This window comes from Manis javanica, chromosome 1 (genome assembly GCF_040802235.1).
Source record: "Manis javanica isolate MJ-LG chromosome 1, MJ_LKY, whole genome shotgun sequence".
In the NCBI taxonomy this organism is placed as follows: domain Eukaryota; kingdom Metazoa; phylum Chordata; class Mammalia; order Pholidota; family Manidae; genus Manis; species Manis javanica.
Genome location: NC_133156.1, coordinates 213,760,197 through 213,775,675, shown reverse-complemented (window position 1 = coordinate 213,775,675; position 15,479 = coordinate 213,760,197). Strand labels below are relative to the sequence as shown.

Below are 15,479 nucleotides of genomic sequence, written 5' to 3'. Positions count from 1 at the left end.
GGAGCTGGACTAAGGTCAGGCGAGAGATTCTAGAAATGTTGCAATTTTACCCAAAAATAGGTAAGTCCCTTAAGATTTTCACATCTCCACAAGTGTAACTGATTCCCACAGAGAGGAGTGCATTTCCCTTCCATGCAGGGATTTAGGCCATGGCTAAATGACCATCTGTCAGAGATGCTGTAGACGGGGATTTCCCCCAAGTGAGAGGTTGGATTAAGTGTCCTTTAAAGTCCCTTCCAAATCTAAAATTATATAATTCCATGAGACCAGCAAAGGCTAAAACAGCCATTGGATGCTTCAGAGAGGAAGGGAAAATTGAACTAAATCCAAAATGACAGCTAGGATCTAAATAAACAGAAGATAGAGCACAAGATATTTTGTTTCATTCCTTTTCACTAACAGTATGCCAGGTCAGCCCACAAAACAGCTAGACCAGAGAGTAAGATTTCTACATTTCAGAGAATACTGAGAAATACAGTCAGAACTATTTTTTTAACTAGAAAACAGTAGGCAGCAGGCTTGTCTGGATCACGTATTTAAGAAAATCATGTTCACAAAACATTAATAATGCTACTTAAAACACTGACAGCCCTACTGCACATAGCTACTCTCAATTACACAAATGCACTTAATGAAACAGAGCATGCAGAGAGATCTGGCATGAATTTACTTGGTTATCTGGTAAGGAACTTGAAACAGGTCTGCAAACTTACATAGTTTGGCTACATTTCTCATCAGCTTTAGGCACAGAGCACTGATTTTCCACTTAACGCTATTCTCTTCCCTTTTGTCCCCACAACTGTCCTCTGTCACCTGTGCTCACATTTCTTAATCAAGGCATCTTCCCTCTACAATACCAAGGTTCAAAGGGCAGCCTCAGTCAGCTAAGAACTGTAAGGGCTCTCCAGTATTCACAGTGACACACAGTCTTCAGAAAACATGTCCAGCAATCATTAAAGTCATCAGAAAGTGAACTCTATGTGGATATCCCAGTACCCTCAATACATTAAATCAAAGGCTAGGATTCTCACTGGGTGTTCTCAGCACATCAAAATTGTGCTACTGAAGCTGGAAAAAAACTGCTGATCACTGGTGTTCATCCACCGGTAATGGACATTTAGCTAAACATTCAAAAGTGAGTACATGCTGGGGGAGAACTGAAGGAATGTGCTAGGGAGTTGATAGTCATGAAGCCAAGATGGCAAGAGGGCCATTCCAGTTGCTGTATGGTTGGAAACAAAAGGCAACTTTATGACTTTGTGTTGAATAGAGATGCTAGGGTTTTTTTTAGTTCCATTATCAGAATCAGTTATTCAGAAACTCTTTGTTCATTTCCTCACTTACCCCTTTCTCTGAGAGGTTCAGAGTAAGCAAATGCAAGGTCCTAGTATGGGATGACTTCCAGGCCACAGGCATCACGTTTCCATAATTATCTGTCAGGGCATTCCAAATCCTAAAAGGAGGAAAACTACAGTCAGTGAAAGTTAGCATTCTCTGTATTTAGTCTACTAATACCCAGTACTATAATGCAAAGAGAAAGAACAAAAAATATCAAAGTAAAAAAATTAGAAGACCTATGGTTTCACAGAAAAACATCAACAAAGTACAGCCTCCTAAATATAAACTAAATGAAAGTCAGATTGTCAGATTGACAAGAAGTCCTGAGGGAAGATAATGTGGTTTAAGAAATTCTCCCAAAGTCAACAGCTAACATTTCCACTGTACTATGAGCCAGGCACTGTTCTAAGCAATTTACATATATTACTTCAATTGTTTTTAATCCTCAAAAACAATACTATGAAGAACTATTATTATCCCTATTTTACAGATGAGGAAGCTAAAGCACAGGGAGTTTAATGTTTCCAGAGCCCCACAGGTAGTAAATACACTGTATTTTATGCTTATATTTCTTCTATAACTTTCAAACACATAGATCACTTCTTGAGTGAATTATCTCTCTCTAACCAAATATTTATCCTTTCTGGAGAAAGGAAAGGATTCAGTCTCAATGTGAGACCAGGTTTAATACCTAATTTGTAACATAATAGGCTAAGGACTAAGACAGATAAAATGAAAGGGGAAAGAGAGTTCACAATGAAATGCACATAGGTTATAGCCAATGCAATTACCCTTACTTATTATTAAACAGCATTCTGGGAAGGCAATCAGGTAAAATGAAAAGGGCACTTGATGAGAATTCAGAGAACAGACTGGTCTCCATTCTTTCTCAAACAAGTCTTTGCCCACGTCCCCTAACCTCTCTAGGTATTAGGTGCCCTTCTATCAAATGAGAGGCTTGAACTAGAATAACAAGACATTCCTTCCAGCTTTATTACTCTAAGCATTAATTCAAATCAGTCATACTGAGGAAAGTCCCAAAGCATACCAGACAAGGATAGCAAACTCCAATTTCATGACCAAAATTCAGATTTCAGACCAAAGTAAGAATCAGCATAACAAAACATAACATTGTATGAAATAAACAAGGTCAAAAATATTAATTAGGTGAATCTTCATTGGGGCAAGTTAAACACTACACATATAAGCTACTCAATGGCCAGAGATACACACAGGGATATCACAAAGAGAAGAAAAAAAAAAACCTTAAATTTTATAAACAGGTAGCTAATTGTGAATAAGCCATTAAATAATTGGGTGGGGTTTTTTCACAAGTGTGTAAACTACTAGGATATACAAACAAGACCACTAGAGTCATAAAAATAAGACGGCAAGCTTAAAAATAAAGAAGCAACATACTTGATTTAATGGATTGGGATCTGGTGCTAAAGCAAAGAAGCAGTGAGGCCACAACTGCCAAAAACATAAAATCCCAAAATGACATCTGGCTTTGGAATGCACATTAGCCTCAATGAAAACGTGAACCCAAAAAGCTCTAGAAAACTAGCTGGTTCAGCCAGCAAATCACCCACACGCATGGCTCATTCATATCATCCCCTCTGTTAGAATCATAATCTCCTCTCATGCCAACATGTTCGAACAGGAAGCAACACCACTGGGTTGCTAAACATGCTGGGTTTCTGGTCTGTGCGTTGCCTGGTCAAAGATTTTCAAATACTGAAAAAGTGACTAAATACAACCTTGATCAGGAACACAAGTAGGATATTCAAGTAGATGAAGACAGGCCGGAGTTTTGGGGACTGCTTGTTTGCTCCTTCTTAAAGGAGGTTGTCATAAAAGGACAAGTGGAGTGGCAGAGTCACTCAGAAGTGACTGTGGATCGATTGGACCTTCCAAGAGAGTGAAGGGAAATTACCAGTCCACCAAAGTCAGGACAATTATAGCTGGAAGGATGCAGGGCCAACTTGAGTGAAAGACTGGGCTGACTTCAAATTGACATATTTCTAGAATTCTCCAGTCAAGGTATGAACTGCCTTCATCGGTATCATAAAGTATTACAACCAGTCATAAACTGGCAGGACAGCTCTTTTCCAAGGTCAAACTCCTGTTAACATTGAATCCTGCAGGATAACCTTCTAAAGTAAAACCTTAGCAGATTAAGTACAATCCATATTTAACCAAGACTAAAAGCAGGGCTCAGAGAAGTTCAATAAAATGCCCTAAGAAAAGGCAATATCTGACTGAAAGAATTCTCAACTCTCTTGAGTGAAAGGGGCAGGGAGGGACAGACTCTACATGGATGTAATAGAAAGGGGACAATAAGCATGGCAACCCAGCCCGGGAAAGAAAAAGATTTCTTATGCGTTCCCAAATCCGGCAGCATTCACTACTAATAACGTAGTAGTACATCATCAAGAGTACAAAATCTTTTAAGTTTTATATCAACCTAAGATTTAAACAAAGGCTAAAATGAACTACTTTCCAGACAGTACAGGCAAATAGGGAACTGTAACTATCTGTGTACAAACCACTCCTCTGTTTTAAGGAGTTACTCTTGATAAACCCAAATGCATAATACAATTTTAAAATCCAGAATGTTCTGAGTCCTAGTGATTCGGAGTGTATAAATCTGCATAAATATATATAAAACTACCCCCTCTGAGAAAAGACTTCCAAAAACGTCATCTTTTACTACTGACTGCATTTATGTGTATATAAACTCCAGGCATAAACTCTTCCCACTACACTGAACACAACACCGTACAGCGGTACGAATGAAAACATGGTCTCCAAGCACCGCTGGGCCTGCACCACTGTTAAACCATGTTTATAGGCCCCCATTTCCAACCCTCTCCTCTGAAGCTTCCTACCTTTTTCCTAATCTCCTGATTCACAGAGGACAGGTGACCATCAGGCAGGAAGGCCCTATGACCATGGATCCTTCTCTAGCTCAAGAACTCCTTCATAACCTCTAATCTCTCCATCCTATCACTACTCCGAAAACCCATCCTTCCCAAGCTCTCAGTGTTTCCCCCATTAATTCCACCCTCAGCCTCTCCAGGGGCTCCTCTCCCCCTACCTATATAATCTGCTCAAGTTCCTCACTCACCATTCCTTTTTATGATCTTTGGGATAAAACCATGGTACATAATTACAAACTTTACTTAACCAAATTATAACTGGAATTCAGGTAGTTCAGTTAAGTGCTCCCAGGAATTCTGCCCCTTCCTTCCCTCTCCTCCGATAAATCCCTGTGAATTTCCTATCAATGCACGTAGATGACTGTAATAATCCCGTCTGTGCACTGGTCTCTAGCAGACTAGGAAACCCTTGACATTAGTGACCACAGCCTTCCCTTCTTGTGAGGGCTTGCACTCCACTGCGGCTCTCCGGCTCTCCGGTGGACGCAGCAAATTTCCTGTGCCTAAATGCTGCTTCAGCGTTGGTACCTTTGCACATGCTATATCCTCGAGCTATAATGCTAAATCTTTCCTCACCCGCGAGGCAAACTCCCACTCACCCATCAGGATCGTTGTCACATTTCTCTCCCTATGAAGTCTTTCCAGACTCACATACATACACACCGTTACAAATCTCCTGTTTTGCACCTATGCCATTAGAGCATTTGTCACACCCATATAAATATTTGTTTACAAATCTAGCTCCCATACTAGGTTGTGCCCTACTTGTGAGGGGCAATATCCAAACATCATGGTATTGCCAGTGAGAAGCAGCCTCTGGCGGTTAGGGAGCTTAAATAAATGCAGGTTGAAGAATGAATAGCTACACAGGTGCCCGAGGAGGTAGTGTCTCAAACTGCGGGTTCTGCACTGGAGAATCCCCTCTAAACCAAACAGGGGTTGGTTTCCAGGAAGGAGAAGGAGGGCAGTGGCCGAGGCTTACAGGAGCCTGAGGGGGCGGGGAGCCGGCGATTTAAACCGCCTAGCGCCCCAAGCCGAGAGCCGCGGGAGGGAGGTGGAGCGCGCGGAGGGGTGGGGACTCCCGGGGCGCTGGAGGCGGAAGGAGGGCACGGGGAGGAGCCTGCGGCCGGAGTCCCGCCGAGACAGCGGACCGGGGGCCGGCGGGCAGGGCGGGGCGCAGGGGAGGCTCCCGCCCGCTCCCGCCCAGGGCCCCCACTCACTCGTCCCCCTGCAGGAGACTGCGCTCGGTGATGGGCCGCACGGCCGCCCTCGGGGGCTCGGCTCCCGGACCCGCGGGGCGAAAACACAGGCTCAGCTTCTCCTCCAAGCTGCAGGCCAGCGCTGGGAAGCCGTCGCCTCCCCCGCCCGGCCCTGCCCCGGCCTCGGGGCTCGCGTTACAGTTCTCCTGGTCCTGGAGGCTCCGGGCCGGCTCCTGAAACTCATAGAAATCCTGCCAGTCCCCGTCCGCCGCCATCGCCGCCCGGTGCACTTAGCGCGCCCCGCCCCGGCTGGCCCCTCTTCGCCCCGCCCCGCCGCCGGGCCACGCCCCCGGAGGCCACGCCCCTCCCATCCCCGGGAGGACCTGTCCCGGGCAGTCCAGCCGCGGCGCCGTCCCTTTTCCGAAGTCTCCTCGGAGCTGATCGCCGGTGTCTGTAGAAAGAAAAACGTTAATTGTATTGACTCCCTCCCTAGAGTCTCTATCACTCAAGAATGGCTTCCCTCTAAGCCTTCCGTAATGGGAACCTGGCCTAAATATGGCTTAAGGGCTTTTTGAAACTTGCCACTTGATGTCAGATTATGCCTGAAGTCGTTTCCCCCGGGTAACCCGCCTTTTGTAACTTTGCAACCAGAACAGCAAGAGAGTCACTTGGAAATGCTTAAGTGTTACAGAAATTCATTCCACAAATATTTTGTGTCCCACTTGAAAAGCAGGTGCTGGATGGACCCTGTGAAACACACAAAGGTGAAACATTGTGTGAGTTCATGTTTGCACAGCGCTTAGAACAGTGCCGGATACTAAGTGCCCTTTGAGGAACCCTGTGAGGGACCGAACAAGGGTCGCTGTCCCATGCGCGTGGGAAGCCAAATATACGGGACAGCGGCTTTCGCGAAAGGAAAGACCTTTACTGCAAGACTGCAGAACAATGACACAGGAGGCTAGCTCAAATCTCTCTGCTCATCAGAAAGAGAGGCTTTTTAAGGAGGTGGTAAGGTGGGCTTGGCTGAAGAATGGGACAGCCCTACTCAGGTTTCTAGGTCCCACAGTGATTTCCACATCTTGTGATCCCCATGGTGGCCAGGTTTTATGTATCAGCTGCATGCTGACTTGGGACATGTTTTCTTTTGTTCCTGTTTATTTTATGTTCAGGTTGCAACAATTAATGGCACCCTTGCCTCAGCATCTCATTCCCAATTCCCTGAGACAGCATTATTAGTTCCATTCCCTGGAGAATTTTTGTCCCTAGGCATCAAAAGGGTCAACGAGGGGGCAAATAAATCTATCCTGCACATGCTCTAGATAGCTCAGGTGGTTTTCACCTGGATCGAGCAGGATGCGGGGAAGGCCTGGCCACAGGCTTAGTTAGAGGCTTTCAGTCCTTCACTGAAAAATAAGAATCATCCATGACTGTTAGCCTGCAAGGCTCAGGTCCGTATGTGTATGCTGCACACGTAACACATGGCTGGGTCCCACAGGAGGCTTGCAGTATAGTCCGAACGATAAGACTAACAGGAAATCGTTCATACCTTATAAAAAGCAAGCATGAAAGGCCAACAGAGGGTAACTGTTTAATGGATATAGAGTGTCAGTTTTATAAAATGCAAAGAGTTCTGGGGATGGATGGTGGTGATGGCTGCACAACGATACCAATGTACATAATACCACTGAGCTGTACACTTTAAAATGGTTAAGATGATAATTTTATGTTATGTGTATTTTACCACAATTCTAAAAAATGAGGGGAAAAAGTATGATTTTAAGAGAGTGTGAATGTGTAGAGGCAATAAATACTAAGGAGTTGATAGGAGCCATATCTTTGTATTGTAATAATCAAATACTTCTTCATGTAAGTGACAGGATGTAGTTGAGTCATAAAAGATAAGTTTGGATTTTGAAAAATAAATTTGAAGCTGGTAATAGAAAGGAAACCTTAACTGCATTGATTTACTCCCTACAGTCTCTATCACTCAAGAATGGCTTTCCTCTAAACTTCCCATACATAGTGGGAACCTGGCCTGAATATGGCTTAACGGCTTCTTTAAACTTGCCACTTAGTGTCATATTTTCCCAGTATGCTCTAACCATCTCTTGACAGCATGGAAATCCGTGTTCCAGAGTACATATTAATACCAGAATTTCCTTACTTACTATTCCAGTGAATGTTGTCCTGTATTTCAATGACTCATCCCATGTTAAACAAAATACTTCAATGACTGAGCCTAAGAAACTGTTGATAATTACTTTGAAGACAATATTATTCTTCCTTATTTCATTAGAAACCCATAAAGAGAGCAGATGTTGAGCACTACGTGGCCAAGAGCTAATTACTAAACAGTTCATAGCTTTTGGATTAATGAGAAAACATTCTAGCTCAGCTGATATTCATCTATCTGAATGTTACTCAGAAGTGATATTGTTATAATATTAGAAGATCTATTTCTCTAAGTATCTGACTACACATGGTCAGTTATGAGAAGCTATTGAGTTGATGCAGACTGTAATTATGTATGTAGCTAAGGCAAAATTTTTTTCTTGTAGTTCCTGTTACCTGTGTGATGTGTGTATGTGTGTGAGTGGAAGTGAAAATTACTTACTATTAGGACCCTAATGTAACACTGTCAAATTTTTCATATCTTTGCAAATAAATTGCAACTGGGTTAGTGTTTGGGGTCTCAGAGTTTTATTTTAGTCAAATTTTCCACCTATGACACTTTTTACTTTTAATTAAATACAAATTACTTAATACCATCCCAGATACTTTGAACATACTCATTGCAAAAACAAGATTTGAATCACTTTTCTTAACTTATATTTGCACACCCATAGTAATCTTGGCACTCAACACAATCTATAAAAATGTTTCAAAGGAATATGTCTGTCAAAAAACTGACCATGCCATTTTATTGGGACAGAGAAATAAGATTAAAAACTTTAGTGTGGAATAAAGTGTTAATTGGTGCTTTTGTAGACTTTACATAAGTATTGTAAACATGAAAGAGTAACAGAAAACAATGATGGAATTTGAATAGTAGAATGCTTGTAACCAGGTAACATTTTAAAGTAGCAACAGTTCTCTTCCGTGCTCTCCATACACCTCTTTCCATGTGGTCCACAATTTCCAGAACATTCAAGAGGATAACCACGGTTGTGGCCTTATTTCCTTAACTCCTCTCTTCCTTTAGCTCCTTTAGCACTTAACTCAGATTGCAATTTTTTTTTTTGAGGATCCAGCTCCCATTTACAATTCCCTAACCCCCTTCATTTACTATTTCCTAACATCAACCTTAGCCCACTTTCCAGCAACTCTTCTTCCCATCAGCCAAATTCTAACTTCCTAAAATTGCCATATATCTGGCAAAACCACAGGCTTTCTGCCAGTCTCACCTGTTTAGATCAGTCCATCACACCCAGAGATTTCTGATTAAGAAGAGGTTCTCTCACATCATCATATATCACATAGCCTAATTTTACTAATCTGTTCAGCCAAATCTATTTATCTCTGACTTTTATTTCTTACCACTCCTAGAAAAGATAAAGATTAACATGTGTAAACATGTCTGGTTACTTCATATTTAAGAAAAGTTAGCCCACAGAATAAATTTTCAGCATTTGATTCCAAATTAGAGGATACAGGGTAACTTTTAAAAAAGAGCTCCATGGGACTTGAATATTATGCTCATGTTAAAAATTTAAGGTAGAAAAGTTCCTTGTTTAACAAAATTTTAATTTTGTACATATATAGAATATCACAGTGGAAATTTAAATAAGAAAAAAATGGAAAAGTAGATTATTCAACATACAGACCACCTAAGGATATAATTAAGCAGAAAATATAAGAACTACAAAAGAAAGAAACTACTGAAAACATAACCAGAAAATATGTGGTTGTCAAAGTATCACAAGCAGCAAATACTAAAGGTGTTATAAAGCAGCAGTAAGACAATGAGAAGGTACATAAATGAAAATTTCTTGAGAAAAGCTCAGTTCATGGCTAAGTTCATTCAATAACCAGGAAAAAAACTAGAGCTGGTAAAACAAAGTAACAAGAACTTAGAAATCCATTATGTTGACCCAAAAATTTAAGCAAAGGTTGTTTTTACTGCCAAAAAAAGGGAGGGGTCTTCCCATTTTGTCTCAACTAAACAAAAATTCAAGAAACTTTCGAGTAATCAAGATCACAATGTAGCCTTTATTAATAAAGAACATTTCATTCTGATTATTCAAATTTGATATGGATGAATCTTCAATTGTAGTGATCAGATCAGGGTCTTGGTCAGGCAGAACCTCCCTGAGTAGCAGCCGTGCTGGGCCAAGAAATGGAGGCAAGACACCTGGCCACGACCACAGCCTTACAGGCACCGAAATAGCTGGGTAGGGAAGACAGGGCCCCTATGCCTGGTTGTGTTCTGGGTAATCAAATGCTGATCTTGGAAAATAAATAGAAACAATCATTAGCACTAGTTATTTATCTAATATTACAATAGTTCCAACAGCTTAGCCTTCAAGGATCCTGCTATGGAAAGCACCCACTGCACACTCTCAACAGCCCAAATTTCCTGCTTTAGAATATTCTTAATTTTCTCATCTGAAATGAAGAGCATGAAGGATTGAATATGTCCAGGTTTATCTAATAATATATTTTTTTAATTGTGAAGACTTGCAATATGCAGTGCGTGTACCATCTCGGAATGGCGAAGCCATCTATGTTCTCTTTTTCACCATGAACGCAGTGGCATATGTCCTTACTATTCATATTATGATGGAAAAAAGAACAAGAATTGGGAATTTTCCTTCAACAAACAAGTGGAAAAGATTGCATGTGGGGCTTAAAAATTATAGAAGAATTTTTTTACCTCCAATAGAACTTTAATGATGGGAATGTAATATATTCTCTATCATCTCTTCTATTTAGAAGATTGGGATCTTGGTTTTCCCATATCAGCGTTCATCTCTAATTTCCCATAGGGAAGTTGGTTCTAACCTTCCTGGTTCTAACCAAGCTGACATTTTGTACACAAGTCTGGTACCTATGCCACCGGAGTCCTTGTACATATTCCAATACCTTCTTCATCTCCCAGAGACTGTCCATCACCTATATTTAATCATCCCTCCCTTTTGAACTCTTGTCTCATTACTCACCAAGATCTTTCAGGCCTAAAAAGGCCTAAAAACTAATTGGCAGTGGCAGAAGGCAGATCTGTAGTGCCCAGGACATGGGATAGTTTTGGGTAGGAGAATTAGCTGCAAAAGGACACAGGGAAACATCTGGAGTAATGCATATACTCTATAAATTGATTAGGTTGGTGACCATGTAGATGTATACATTTATCAAACAGTAAGCTTAAAACAAGTGCATTTTATTGCATTAAATTATAATTGTTATAAACAATATTTTAAAAAAATTTTTTTAAGCTGTGGCTTTATAGCCAAAAAATAGAAACACCCCAAGTGCCCATCAACAGATGAATGGTTAAGCAAAATGTGGTATGAACATACAATGAAACAGTATTCAGCCTTAAAAGGAATGAAATTCTCACACATGCTACAACATGTATGAATCTTGACAACGTTATGCTAAGTGATGCCAGACACCAAAGGACAAAAGCTGCAGAATTCCACTCAGCTGAGGTACCTAGACTAGTTCAAAATCATAGAATTGGAGAGTAGAATGGTGGTTACTGGTGGCTGGGGGAGGGGAAATAGGGAGTTAGTGTTTCACAGGTACAAAGTTCCCATCTGGGATGATGAAAAAATTCTGGAGATAGATGGTGGTGACAGTTGCATATAATGTGCATCTATTTAATGCCACAGTATACTTAAAACATGTTAAAATGGTAATTTTAATGCTACAGATATTTAACCACAATTTTTTTCTAAAAAAGCATGGCTTTATTGAATCACTAGTTAAAATTACCCTGTACAGATGTGCCTTGCTTATTTAAGATCTTATCTCTTTAAAAGTGAATTAAAATCAAGACATTTAAAATTAGGTCATACACAGTGTGTAGTAATTGTTGATGAATTGTTAACTTATTAATTATCTCTTCTATTTTACCTTCTGATTGAACCTGTATTTAATACTACAATTATATAAATTAACTCCACTAGAAAGTAATACAAGATTAACAAAATAGACTGGTTGTTTGAAGACTTTAGTTTGAGATACTAATTCTGAGAAGAAATTCAGTGTAGATGGGAAATCTCTCTGGCCCACACAGAAAAAACAATGAAGAAAAGAGAAAGAGGTGCCAACGTTCAAGAAAACAGAGTAAATTCACTTCCTATTGAACTGGGTGGTTGGGGTAGGGGGGTGAGTAATAAAAATAAGAAAGCTCTATTGAAAACAATGACAGACTGTCAGAAGGTGACACTGTGAAGACTGACAGAGCACATTTGGGAGACCAGGTGGCATCAAGAGGCTCTGCCAGGTTTATAGAAAAAAATAGATACAGACAATTCAGAGGAGTTTGTAATCAAGGAGAAACCAAGAGGCCTGGGTCACATTTACATGAGATCAATGGGTTCTATAACTGATTATACATTGGTCTGATCCAGGTGACACATTGAATGTTGGCTATATGCATTCAATTCTATTTTCTGGTATACTTCTTAATATAAATTTCCTATAAGGACATTTACACCAAATTTTCCACAGTCTCAAGAGTGTTAGGACAAGGGAACCATAATCTCCAGCAATATTCCACAAAATCAGCCAGGGGCATCCCCCAAAATTTGCACTTAAGAGGCTGTCACAAGAACAAGTGTTAAAACGGAAGTGTCCTACTTGGAATATTATCTTCTCAGGCCTTTGTTTTTCATTTGCTGTCTCCCTCCAAAGAGTCATTTCCAGAGATGTTAAAATTTCATTCGCTATCTTTAGAGAAGAAAAATTCGTCGTGAGTAGGGTTGAAATGAGATGAGACTAAGAGTGGGGATGTCTTTTCTGCACATAATACCACAGTTTTGTAAAGCTGTAACTCTAAGAGTACACCCCCTACCCCTCCTCTTGCAACATACATGTCTGTATGTAATCCAACTGCACATGTGTCAACTGAAACCCTCCCTACTCATGCTAGGTGACCCAATAACTAATGAATAAGCATTTTTGCTCCCTATAATAGGAGCTACCCTGATTCTTCTTAGGACTAACTCTCTTGAGCAGCCCATCTTAGTCTATCAAGGTGTTTCTCTTTCCTCACATCTCTCATAAAGTGCACTGCTTGCTTACATACTCCGAAGTCTCGGTGTTAAATTATTTTAATACTCTTAAGACAAGGACCAGGGACCCTATTCTAGCATCTGCCTGTAGCATATCTACAAAAGCAAAATAATGTAGCCTAGTACGATAATTGTTTACATAATTTGAACAAACACACACGTAATTGCTCAATTTTCTGCTTGATTTGACTACGGTAGACACAGAAATAAGCAAATTGCTTCCAATCTGATATTAGAGGATTAAGACTAATTATCTTAGGAATTCCTTGTCATTGTTTTTTAAAGAAAAAAATGTTATTTTCATTAAATGTTGCTGAAAGAGAGTAATTCTGTAAATCTAAGAACAGATCTGTCCTTTGGAAGACTGATTAGTATTATTTACACTGTACATCCCTGAGTGTCATCAGACTGGGGGTTCCAACGGACTGAATCAGCCTAGTGTCTGCATGTCACCAGCTGGGTGATTCCCACCCCTGTGACTGCTGCTGCATAAGCTCAGTGTGGGAGTGGGTGCTGGGAAGCAGGCACCCTCAGGGCTGCATCTGTCCCCCGGGGCGGCAGGGAGGAAGGGCAGTAAACCCTAGCCTCAGCCTTCTTCTCCTGTTATGGACAGAATTGTGTTCTCCCCAAACTCACATGCTAACTTCTCAACCCCCCAGTACCTCAGAATGTGACTATATTTGCAGAAAAGGTCTTTAAAGAAGTGATTAAGTTAAAATAAGGCCATTAGGGTAAGGCCCTAATCCAACCTGAATGAGTCCTTTTAAGAAGAGAAAAAAAAGGCACCAAGGGTGCAGCCACACATGGAAAAGACCAGATGGCGGCCATCTGCGAGCCAAAGAGGGAGGCCTCAGAAGAAACCCTGCTGACACCTTGATCTCAGACTTCTAGCCTCCAAAGTGTAAGGAAATAAATTTCTGTTGGCTAAGTCACCCAATCTGTGGTATTTTGTTATGGTGGCCCCAGCAAATTAGCACACCTCCCCAAGTCATCCCAGTGTTTTCTGGGAGAGTCCGCACAAGGTTCCTCTCTTGAGGTCAGGATAGCTTTGATTCTGTTCCTTCTTCTGCTTCCTTCTCAGCTCTGACTGTTGATCTGTTCTAGAAATAACAGTAATAGGATGTTAAATGGGTGACTTAATAATAAAGAACAGAACCAGACCTTTCCCTGTATCCTATTATCATCTACAGGAGAGAAGACCAAAAATTATACAGGATTCGAGTCATTGAGACGCCGAGCTGACAGCCAGATTGCAAGGGGCTGGCTGCTCGCCTGTCAAGTCAAGTAAGAGGACTTTCCAAGAACCAGAGAAGGGGCAGAGATTGCATGAGGGGTAAACACTGTCTTTCTCTCCACCAGGGTGGCTCCTGAGATGCGGGACCCAGGGGCCCAGAGTGGGACACCAGGAGTGAGTTCTTGGGAGAGCCTGGTGCATCTTCCCTGAGTTTGGGGGAATATGTGATTTATGAGCTGGGGCTTCCTCTTGCCCAGAGAATCCTGAAGGCAAAAGGTTAAAGGAGCTGCCCGTGACATCAGGGCCAGATGAGAAGGCAGCAGAGGGAGCAGCCTACTGACTTTTGGACAGGGGTTCTGATTGTTCCCTGGGAGCCAAGTGGAAGCCCAGACAGCAGCTAGGCTCCAGTCTTCTTGAAATGGTCCCCCCAAAGAATGTTAGCAGAGTTAAGAAGACCCCAGATGATCACCACTTCAACCCAGGAGGAGGAGAGGACGCAGAGTGGAGAAGCAAGCAAACCCCTCATCCTGCTGGCCCCGGCTCAGGCCGGAGCAAAGGAGACGTTTTGACATGAGTATAAGATGAAAGTCATATTTACACTGAGTCAGTGTAAATATTACACCTGAAAATGAAACTGTTCTGATTTATGAAAGTGACTGAAAAGCTGTGGAATCTGGCCAAGATGCCAGGCAGCAATAGAAAGGGGAAATTGCACAAAGCATGTTTAAAGGCTGAGATGGGAAAGAAAAGGGAATCTTTTTCTTGTACTCTGCCAAATTCAATCCATTCAACATGTCACTCCATGATACTCAACAACTTTAGCTCTAACCACTTTGGTCAGACACCATGCCAGCCCCTCTATTCTCATCTCTCCTAGCTAATTCCCACTGCCTGCACAAATGCCCCCATTTTCTTCCAGCAACAATGTCCCAATAAATATTAACTCATGCAAATATGAATACTTAAAGAGTTTGCTATCCCAGTGCAATCAAAGTCAACCTCAACTGAAATCACCTGTCACCACTATAATGGTAAATGATCTACATTTAAGCCACTAAATAATTATAATACCAAGTAGAAATAGATATTAGAGGATGGAAGTACAGATGAGAATCATCTAAATAAAAAAATCCTCCAAAAGTCCAGGCTGCAATCAGGACACAATATAGTTGCTTAAAATAGGTCACAGATCAAGCAGAAAATCCACCAAATCTCTGGTCCCATCATAACAGAGTGATGGATAGAACATATTAACTACTGGAAATCACAAGGGACCAAAGACATCAGTTCTGCTGAATAAAGGAAGTTTGAGAGAAAGTGAAATTCGTGTGAAAGTGGCAATGTCACTATGAGATGCTTTTGCTGTGAGGTGCTTTGATTTGGGTCAGCACATGCATCCATCATTTCCTACCTCAGTTTACGCCTTTGGTATTTGACAAACTAACGGCCCTTTCTCCTTTACTGAATAGCTGGTTTAATGCTAATATGTCATTATTATTATTTGTCAAAAAAATTTTTAATTACTCAT

General features: G+C 41.2%; 1 protein-coding gene and 1 long non-coding RNA gene across 3 annotated transcripts in view; both read right to left on the bottom strand.

Moving 5' to 3' along the window:
• The window catches only part of FEZ2 (fasciculation and elongation protein zeta 2), a 49,999-nt gene extending 44,209 nt beyond the window's left edge, over nucleotides 1-5,790 (bottom strand). For both annotated transcript variants that reach the window (XM_017640776.3, XM_073214419.1), the window contains exons 1-2: nucleotides 5,501-5,790; nucleotides 1,345-1,453 (exon numbers count right to left, since the gene is read on the bottom strand). In XM_017640776.3, the coding sequence (XP_017496265.2) occupies nucleotides 1,345-1,453; nucleotides 5,501-5,754 (363 nt within the window). In that variant the 5' untranslated portion in view covers nucleotides 5,755-5,790. The remainder of the gene's footprint in view (nucleotides 1-1,344; nucleotides 1,454-5,500) is intronic.
• A 44-nt stretch (nucleotides 5,791-5,834) lies between these two features.
• The window catches only part of LOC118970727 (uncharacterized), a 143,897-nt gene continuing 134,252 nt past the window's right edge, over nucleotides 5,835-15,479 (bottom strand). Inside the window, exon 5 of the long non-coding RNA XR_012121815.1 lies at nucleotides 5,835-5,930. This is a non-coding gene — a long non-coding RNA (uncharacterized lncRNA). The remainder of the gene's footprint in view (nucleotides 5,931-15,479) is intronic.